This window comes from Pseudophryne corroboree, chromosome 4 (genome assembly GCF_028390025.1).
Source record: "Pseudophryne corroboree isolate aPseCor3 chromosome 4, aPseCor3.hap2, whole genome shotgun sequence".
NCBI classification, from domain to species: Eukaryota; Metazoa; Chordata; class Amphibia; order Anura; family Myobatrachidae; genus Pseudophryne; species Pseudophryne corroboree.
The window spans coordinates 360,077,797-360,088,598 of NC_086447.1; the positions used below are offsets into that span (position 1 = coordinate 360,077,797).

Consider the following 10,802-nt stretch of genomic DNA (forward strand, 5'->3'; position numbering starts at 1 on the left):
GCAGATCAATACCTATTTCCAAACTAAATGCATAAAGCCATATATAATGTCAACATCAATATATACACGCTACTGTATATTTGACGTGAAGTTTAAAATGCAGAACCATAAAGGTTCAAAAGTGTCTTTCCTGATGCTAAGCATTATATAAACAATCAGACTATAATAATAATAATAATAATAATAATAATAATAATAATAATAATAATAAAAAACATATCATATGCAGAAACGGTTTTGAGATTTATATCTGGGGCAAGTAAAATATGGAAAATCATATTTGCTGTAATGTCAACTTGTGCCAAGTCTAGTTTCCTATGTAGAGCCATACTGTATCTAATGTTCAGTCAGCCTATAACCAGAGTAATGTCTGGTGCCAAGTCTATAATATGTAGAGGCATAGTGACACACTTACTATTTTCTCTTCCAAGGTCATGTGCAAATAGGTGTCACTGTCAAATTATTGCTTGACACTCCTTCCCACAAATATAGGGGGCTCATCATCAAGCCTCCTGGCAAAAAAAACCTAGATAGATAGCCTCTGAGTTCATTGGAGTTCCAGGAAGACAGGAGAATGATATTTTCAAAGCTTTTCTTGGCCAGATAAAATATCATTGAAAAAAAAGGAAACACATAGTAGCATTAGCCCAAGGAGTACAGTAAATATGGACCTATCATACTTTAAACGTTCATACTTGACTTCCTTTTAGACTACTGTATGACGTAATTCAGGATTATGGGGCATACTTATTACAATCTGCATTGCAAATTAGAAGCCCATAGGCTACTATAGGGTGACGCCATCTGGAGAATTGCAAACATTTGTGGATTCCCCATGAAAACAGTTGTTTTGGGGCAATATCCCACAAATATTTAATGATAAACGGTCTCCTATGTATTATACTTCTGAAGCTCCAAATACGTATTCCCTGTTGTGTTTTATTTACTTTTATTTTTCCACAGATTTGCCCAAGTATATAATATTTTTAAGTATTACAATTTTTTTACCACATTTCTTACTAGAAAAACTTTACAGTCAATGCAAAATATATATTAGCTTTTTTATATATATATATATATATATATATATATATATATATATATATATATATATATATATATAATAGAGTGATTATTTTATTATATCTAAAGTTTTGCCTCCTCCATACAAGTTTAGGAAAGTATTTTTTTTGCATTGTTTTGGTTACTCTATTTTGGCAACACTTTATTTTTCCTTGTTACCCAGTACTAGGTCAAGGAGTTTACATATCTGTATGCCAACTTTTTCACCAGGCTTCAGTTTATAGGTAACCTGTGAAATGTAAGCAATTTACATGCTGGAGTCAACAGTAAAATGGACACTGATTATTTCAAAAGTTTATAAATGATGCCCGTGTAAATCCTAACCATTGACTTATTTCAAGTTCTAAAACTATTTCAAATCCACACAGCACTGATCATGACTCTTCAGATCTAAACAAACGTAAGAAACCCTTGCACAGCAATCTGTACCCTGAGAAAATGTGAAAAACTTTAGGACATAATGGAAGTTCACTGTTAAGAGGAGATGTATGCACACGGAGAAATGTATGCTTCATTTCTAAGCAATCTTGCTTAGAAATTAAGCACGGATTTCTCCGTGGGTATGTCCCATAGTGATAGCGATGTGCAGCCCTGCGCGTCGCTATCGCCGGTTCTAGATTGGCCTACATGCAGGCCAAATCTAGTTAGATTGCTCACTTCACCACTAGGTAAAGGGAACGTCACGAACCCTTCCCCCCTTCCTGGCCACCCCTCTCGCTCCACACACATCGCGCTGTGTGCTGAGCGTTCTGTGCTAAATCGCTCAGCACACATCTCTGTACACATCGGTACGTGTGCACACACTTTTGCTTACTTTTGTTCAGTCTGGCCTATCTTGAATTGATATTTTAAACTATACTACAGTCCTATAAATATACTGCCTGTCCTTTTTAAGTTTGTAGCCCTGGATTAATCCAAAACCAACCTAGACAAGGGTCTGCCGGGGAAGGAGTGAGGTTGAGGAGATTTAGGAACTACAGTACTGAACACTGACGTGCTTCCTGGGCAGTATTGTACAATTTTGCCCATTCTATTCACTGGGGATATTCTGAGTAGGCCACAAAGTGGCTGTATTTGCAGAAGACTGATTTACTACCTTATACTAATAAGAGATTCCGTACAACTAATGCAAGGATCCGTGCATCAGCAAGCAGGGCGCAGGGACAACCACTGATTTTAATCCAAGCATTGTATGCATTATAATTAGTCTCTGTACTTGCACCAGCTCCAAGCTAGGCGCTTGTGATCCAGCAGATACAGGCTTCCCTTCCCTGTTTGCATTGAACACAAGCTATACACCCATGACACTCACAAATCAGAGTAGTTCTGCTGCCCAGTTCCTGCCCCCAAATGCCCATTACACTGAAAGACAAACCTAAATGAGTTCCATCCAGTTCAGAATAGGACAGACACATGCAACAGTATGCAAATTCCCCTCTGCACACGTGCTATATGCTAGGTTTACCATGTTTCTAACCTACACAGACATAATCTCTGGTGCAATCAGTTGTTGTTCTTAGAGGTCCAAACAATTGTCTGCAGTCTACTTGTGTAAAATGTAATTGTTTCAGTTGTTTTAAGGATAAATACACCTCTCTGGGGCAATTTCTGAGTCACACACGTAGTGACTATAGTTGTGGGCAGATGGGGAAGTCTGTTTTACTACTTTATGCTAATGTGGGTAATCGTTCAACTAATATAATGCTGGAGTTTGTGCGTGTGCAAGCGGAAACACGCACCACCTATTGATTTTGCATCGGCCCAACTCTCATCAATAGTCTTGCCAATTTGTCTGAAAAAGGCTTTCTCTCTATATATGCACAAGTCAGAATCCATGGAGCTTTTTACACATGCCCACAACACTGTCATGAAACTCCCAGAAGTTAAGGTGGCTACCAGTAATTGCTTTTCCAGTTGCTACTGTATGTCTTTGCTGTCTGTGCAACAGGGACAAATTATTGGTCTAATATTATAGTTGAGGTACTAATCCAGGTGATAAAGGATAGGCCTCCTACAGATATTTTCACCACAAGGACGAATTCAAAGTCTATTATTATTATTATTATTATTATTATTCTAAAAGGGTTGAAATATTATGAAGTATTTACCCCACATTTTAAAGAAAAGTTGAAAGAATAAAAGTTAAGTTTTAAAATTTGTAATCACATCATTAATCAGAAAAGAGTGCTCCTAACAAAGGAATTTTCTTTCCCCTGGTGTGTTTTGGCCTCGGCCATACACATTGGATATATGTAGTTGCTATGTCTTCATAGACACCTCAAACAGTTGATTGGTAAGTGTGCAGGCTTACCAGAATAGGCTGCTCGTTTGACAGATACGGTGGTCTGCAGACAGGTCGGGTAAGTGTGTACCCAGCCTTCGTGAGCAGTTAAATAGTTGGTGAATGTCTAAGTAACAGTCTAAGTAACACATTCACTTAAGGTTAAAGAACATTCAATTAAATTCAGAGAAATGGTTGCTGAAAGCATCACTCTGCATAAGTATTTAAAAAGATTTAAGGAACTTTCATTGCCTGCTGAATTATTGTCAAATACGTTATAAAGATATGAAAAGAATATACTTACTGTACTTGTTAAGGAGGCATAGAGAAGCCTCTATCATCTCTGACAAAGTTAAAGTCCCCCATGGCAGAGATGGGAGAAATTGTCTATGAGAAATTAATTATATCCTGGACACTCCACAAATCTGTATGGGGGAGTGACAAAAAGGATATCATTGTTAAAGTAATACAAATAAAATCTTGAGTTTGAAGGAGTTTTTCACAAAGCCTGCATCAGAACCGCTTACCAAATAGAGGAAAATGCTATAGATTGAAGTGATCCAGATTGGTCTTTCTGGCATCAAGGCTAGAGGTTATATCCAGCTCATATCCAGCACTGCATTTCATCCCGACATCACTCTAACACGTAACTGTGGAGCATAGGACAGCATCCTACTATGGAGATGCTTCTTTGCTTAAAGTATCTAAATGCCACATTCATGTGGTTAAAATTCAAAAAGAAAAAAAAAATAGTGCCCTGGAGTGGCCCAGTGAGTAACAGCCCAGACTTTAATCTCCTAAAGAAATCTATGAATTATTCAAACATTGCTGTTTATGTGTATTGTAGTCCACAGCCAACCAGGAGGAACTTAATTTAGGACCCTATTCAGTACGGATTGCAAATTCTGCAAAAATTCTGCTTTCACATGCTGAGGGCCACCCATTTCAGGGCAAGGCCGCCCAGCATGCTAACCGCTGCCCACCAACTGCGACAACGCTCTAATTGCAATCGCACCACAATTAGTACGTGGTCACCGAAACTAGGGAAGCCGTATTTTCTATCAGAGCGGCTGCGTGTGATGAAGTAAGCATTTTTTAAAGATGAATAACGTCTCTTTCCAGGGCAAAGGATGTCAATCCATTTCCATGTTTTGGCCCAGAAGCTAGTTGCGTGCATAGGATGAAATACAAAGTCATCTTTACCCTGCTGTATAGGAGAGAGTTGGGTAAGATGAGCCCGTTTTTACTTATGTTGTCCCCAAGGCATGAGACAGAATTATAATGAAAACATCTACCTTTATTTCAGAATGCATCCATGACAAAGGGCTGTGAAAATGCGACTTCTCAAAAAAATAGTCTTGTGGATTTGCTTAATCCCGGATTAGGAGAAAATGTATCCAAGTCAATGGGTAAATTGAGCCATTTGGGGGTAGATGAAACAATTGACTTTTTCAAGTGTAAATATGAGCGTAATTAAAAAAAAAATACAGTAGTGCCTTTTCCTTTTTCTAATAGTCTTATTTCTTTTCCTAAAGGAAACGTTAAACAATATAAAACCAACCAAATAAAGTTTGGCATTCAACAATGAAACAATTTTTATACATTGTCTGTTCGCTATTTCAGTGACTATTCAATATTCCACCCATCAACGTTGCAGGGAAAATCAGGTTGAGGTAGCTTGTTTAGCAAATCACTTTGGGAGAGATTTCTCAAAACTTGGAAAGAGACTATTGGACAGAGATAAAGTACTAACCAATCAGTTTCAGTTTAAAAAATGTGTTAGGTGCTAAGTGATTTGTACTTTTTCTCTCTCCACTTTCGCTCTTCAAGCAACGCAGATTTACTGACTTCAGCAGCGGATCAGAGACGGTCATCCTGGGTAACCGGAAGGTTACTCAGATGACCGATAGTCACGCAGTGTGATCCTATGATGTATCTTGAGACGCACTAGTGGATCAAGGAAGCAATTAGATGTCTTCTGCTGCATTTGCATATAAGCTATATGGTATTACACAGCGGCTTCCTTGCGTTAGAAGTGGTGATAGATCTCGCTCAGCTGACTGAAGATATGAAGGACAGATCCAAGAACTTTTACATACAAGCTGAGTATTGATTCCAGTTTGCGTATCATTCTTTTAAACTGAATGCTGTTATGTTAACATAACTTACTGTATATGCACCAATAAACAGTATTTGTATATTTTAATGAAATCAGAAATACTGAGTCTTAGAGTAAACGTATTGATTGACATAGAATAAAAGTGGCAAAGGATTACAGTGGGTCAACTTGTCCACTGGCCCATCTTACCCCACTCTCCCTTACATGTCTTACATGTCATTAGAAACCAACAGACGGATGTTTCTTTCTTTCACATACTGTAGGTCTTTAGGGGGTAATTCTGAGTTGATCGCAGCAGCAAGTTTGTTAGCAATTGGGCAAAACCATGTGCACTGCAGGGGGAGCAGATATAACATTTGCAGAGAGAGTTAGATTTGGGTGGGTTATTTTGTTTCTGTGCAGGGTAAATACTGGCTGCTTTATTTTTACACTGCAATTTAGATTTCAGTTTGAACACACCCCACCCAAATCTAACTCTCTCTGCACATGTTATATCTGTCCCCCCTGCAGTGCACATGGTTTTGCCCAACTGCTAAAATATTTGCTGCTGCGATCAACTCAGAATTGAGCCCTTAGTTTGCAATCATCAGATACAATGGGAAAAAATTATAGAAAAACAGCCCTAAGATATAACGCTTTGGAAGTATAATGCAGGAGGAAACTGGCCCCTACCTTCTGCTCTTGCCATTATGCACATGAAAAACATTTGATTACATTTATTATCTTTGGCAATTAGTTTTTCAGCTTTAATCTTTGCTAACCTGATTTCCTTTTTACATATTTTGCTATTGTTATATTATTCATTCAATTTCCATAATACATTTTCAGTATACAGTATTCTAGTTACAACTATTTCTATTCTCTAAATTTCCAAATGTATATTCCAATACTTTTTTTATTTAACCACATTCCTAGAAATATTGTTGCCATACGGTAAGTACTTGCAATGGTATTTATTTAAAATAAATATTTTTACATTTCCCATTTGTTCTATGTGCTGTTGGGGTCGCTATGTGTGACCGGCAGACGGGATGCTAGAGGCCGCAATACCAATGCCGGCATTCCAATCTTTAAAATCCTGACAGGGCACTACTATGGTGTTCATAATGTGTAAGGGGCACTACTATGGTGGGCATGATTTAGGGCAGTACGGATGGTGTAATGGTTAGCATTACTGCCTCACAGCACTGAGGTCATGGGTTCGATTCCCACCATGGTCCCTCATTCCGAGTTGATCGCTCGCTAGCTGCTTTTAGCAGCATTGCACACGCTAAGCCGCCGCCCTCTGGGAGTGTATCTTAGCTTAGCAGAATTGCGAACGAAAAATTAGCAGATCTGCTAATAAATAATTCTTAGCAGTTTCTGAGTAGCTCCGGACCTACTCACAGATTGCGAACAGCTCAGTCCGTTTAGTTCCTGGTTTGACGTCACAAACACGCCCTGTCGGCCAGCCACTCCCCCGTTTCTCCAGACACTCCCGCGTTTTTCCCTGACACGTATGCGTTTTTTTGCAAACGCCGGGAAAACGCTGAGTTACCACCCAGAAACACCCCTTTCCTGTCAATCATTCACCGATCAGCAGTGCGACTGAAAAGCGCCTCAGAATCCACAGCAAATCTGCTAAGTTTTTAGTTAAATAACTAAGCGCATGCGCCCTGCGTGCCTTGCGCATGCGCAGTTTGCAACAAATCGGAATGACCCCCATGGTCCTGTGTGGAGTTATTCACTTACCAAAAAATTTGGTCTCGGTCCGGCCCAGCACCCATGTAAGCTCTAGAGATGAGCGGGTTCGGTTTCTCTGAATCCGAACCCGCCAGAACTTCATGTTTTTTTTCACGAGTCCGAGCGACTCGGATCTTCCCGCCTTGCTCGGTTAACCCGAGCGCGCCCGAACGTCATCATGACGCTGTCGGATTCTCGCGAGGCTCGGATTCTATCGCGAGACTCGGATTCTATATAAGGAGCCGCGCGTCGCCGCCATTTTCACACGTGCATTGAGATTGATAGGGAGAGGACGTGGCTGGCGTCCTCTCCGTTTAGACACTTGATTTACTAATTTTGGGGAGCATTAGGAGTACTCAGTAGTGTACAGTGCAGAGTTTTGCTGATAGTGACCAGTGACCACCACTTTTATTTATAATCCGTTCTCTGCCTGAAAAAAGCGATACACAGCACACAGTGACTCAGTCACATACATACCATATCTGTGTGCACTGCTCAGGCTCAGGCCAGTGTGCTGCATCATCTATATATATTATATATCTGTCTGACTGCTCAGCTCACACAGCTTATAATTGTGGGGGAGACTGGGGAGCACTACTGCAGTGCCAGTTATAGGTTATAGCAGGAGCCAGGAGTACATAATATTATATTAAAATTAAACAGTGCACACTTTTGCTGCAGGAGTGCCACTGCCAGTGTGACTAGTGACCAGTGACCTGACCACCAGTATATAATATTAGTAGTATACTATCTCTTTATCAACCAGTCTATATTAGCAGCAGACACAGTACAGTGCGGTAGTTCACGGCTGTGGCTACCTCTGTGTCGGCACTCGGCAGCCCGTCCATAATTGTATATACCAGTGACCTAACCGTGGTTTTTTTTTCTTTCTTTATACATACATACTAGTTACGAGTATACTATCTCTTTATCAACCAGTCTATATATTAGCAGCAGACACAGTACAGTGCGGTAGTTCACGGCTGTGGCTACCTCTGTGTCGGCACTCGGCAGCCCGTCCATAATTGTATATACCAGTGACCTAACCGTGGTTTTTTTTTCTTTCTTTATACATACATACTAGTTACGAGTATACTATCTCTTTATCAACCAGTCTATATATTAGCAGCAGACACAGTACAGTGCGGTAGTTCACGGCTGTGGCTACCTCTGTGTCGGCACTCGGCAGCCCGTCCATAATTGTATATACCACCTAACCGTGGTTTTTTTTTCTTTCTTTATACATACATACTAGTTACGAGTATACTATCTCTTTATCAACCAGTCTATATATTAGCAGCAGACACAGTACAGTGCGGTAGTTCACGGCTGTGGCTACCTCTGTGTCGGCACTCGGCAGCCCGTCCATAATTGTATATACCAGTGACCTAACCGTGGTTTTTTTTTCTTTCTTTATACATACATACTAGTTACGAGTATACTATCTCTTTATCAACCAGTCTATATATTAGCAGCAGACACAGTACAGTGCGGTAGTTCACGGCTGTGGCTACCTCTGTGTCGGCACTCGGCAGCCCGTCCATAATTGTATATACCACCTAACCGTGGTTTTTTTTTTCTTTCTTTATACATACATACTAGTTACGAGTATACTATCTCTTTATCAACCAGTCTATATATTAGCAGCAGACACAGTACAGTGCGGTAGTTCACGGCTGTGGCTACCTCTGTGTCGGCACTCGGCAGCCCGTCCATAATTGTATATACCACCTAACCGTGGTTTTTTTTTCTTTCTTTATACATACATACTAGTTACGAGTATACTATCTCTTTATCAACCAGTCTATATATTAGCAGCAGACACAGTACAGTGCGGTAGTTCACGGCTGTGGCTACCTCTGTGTCGGCACTCGGCAGCCCGTCCATAATTGTATATACCAGTGACCTAACCGTGTTTTTTTTTTCTTTCTTTATACATACATACTAGTTACGAGTATACTATCTCTTTATCAACCAGTCTATATATTAGCAGCAGACACAGTACAGTGCGGTAGTTCACGGCTGTGGCTACCTCTGTGTCGGCACTCGGCAGCCCGTCCATAATTGTATATACCAGTGACCTAACCGTGGTTTTTTTTTCTTTCTTTATACATACATACTAGTTACGAGTATACTATCTCTTTATCAACCAGTCTATATATTAGCAGCAGACACAGTACAGTGCGGTAGTTCACGGCTGTGGCTACCTCTGTGTCGGCACTCGGCAGCCCGTCCATAATTGTATATACCACCTAACCGTGGTTTTTTTTTCTTTCTTTATACATACATACTAGTTACGAGTATACTATCTCTTTATCAACCAGTCTATATATTAGCAGCAGACACAGTACAGTGCGGTAGTTCACGGCTGTGGCTACCTCTGTGTCGGCACTCGGCAGCCCGTCCATAATTGTATATACCAGTGACCTAACCGTGGTTTTTTTTTCTTTCTTTATACATACATACTAGTTACGAGTATACTATCTCTTTATCAACCAGTCTATATATTAGCAGCAGACACAGTACAGTGCGGTAGTTCACGGCTGTGGCTACCTCTGTGTCGGCACTCGGCAGCCCGTCCATAATTGTATATACCACCTAACCGTGGTTTTTTTTTTCTTTCTTTATACATACATACTAGTTACGAGTATACTATCTCTTTATCAACCAGTCTATATATTAGCAGCAGACACAGTACAGTGCGGTAGTTCACGGCTGTGGCTACCTCTGTGTCGGCACTCGGCAGCCCGTCCATAATTGTATATACCACCTAACCGTGGTTTTTTTTTCTTTCTTTATACATACATACTAGTTACGAGTATACTATCTCTTTATCAACCAGTCTATATATTAGCAGCAGACACAGTACAGTGCGGTAGTTCACGGCTGTGGCTACCTCTGTGTCGGCACTCCGCAGCCCGTCCATAATTGTATATACCAGTGACCTAACCGTGGTTTTTTTTTCTTTCTTTATACATACATACTAGTTACGAGTATACTATCTCTTTATCAACCAGTCTATATATTAGCAGCAGACACAGTACAGTGCGGTAGTTCACGGCTGTGGCTACCTCTGTGTCGGCACTCGGCAGCCCGTCCATAATTGTATACTAGTATCCAATCCATCCATCTCCATTGTTTACCTGAGGTGCCTTTTAGTTGTGCCTATTAAAATATGGAGAACAAAAATGTTGAGGTTCCAAAATTAGGGAAAGATCAAGATCCACTTCCACCTCGTGCTGAAGCTGCTGCCACTAGTCATGGCCGAGACGATGAAATGCCAGCAACGTCGTCTGCCAAGGCCGATGCCCAATGGCATAGTACAGAGCATGTCAAAACCAAAACACCAAATATCAGTAAAAAAAGGACTCCAAAACCTAAAATAAAATTGTCGGAGGAGAAGCGTAAACTTGCCAATATGCCATTTACCACACGGAGTGGCAAGGAACGGCTGAGGCCCTGGCCTATGTTCATGGCTAGTGGTTCAGCTTCACATGAGGATGGAAGCACTCAGCCTCTCGCTAGAAAACTGAAAAGACTCAAGCTGGCAAAAGCACCGCAAAGAACTGTGCGTTCTTTGAAATCCCAAATCCACAA

At 40.5% G+C, this 10,802-nt stretch overlaps 1 protein-coding gene across 1 annotated transcript in view; it reads left to right on the forward strand.

Annotated features, from left to right (window-relative positions):
• LOC134910911 (putative nuclease HARBI1) overlaps positions 1-4,866 on the forward strand; it is a 68,505-nt gene extending 63,639 nt beyond the window's left edge. Inside the window, exons 6-7 of the mRNA XM_063919298.1 lie at positions 4,487-4,590; positions 4,671-4,866. Coding sequence (XP_063775368.1) covers positions 4,487-4,590; positions 4,671-4,696 — 130 coding nt within the window. The 3' untranslated portion in view covers positions 4,697-4,866. The remainder of the gene's footprint in view (positions 1-4,486; positions 4,591-4,670) is intronic.
• The last annotated feature ends 5,936 nt before the right edge of the window (positions 4,867-10,802 follow it).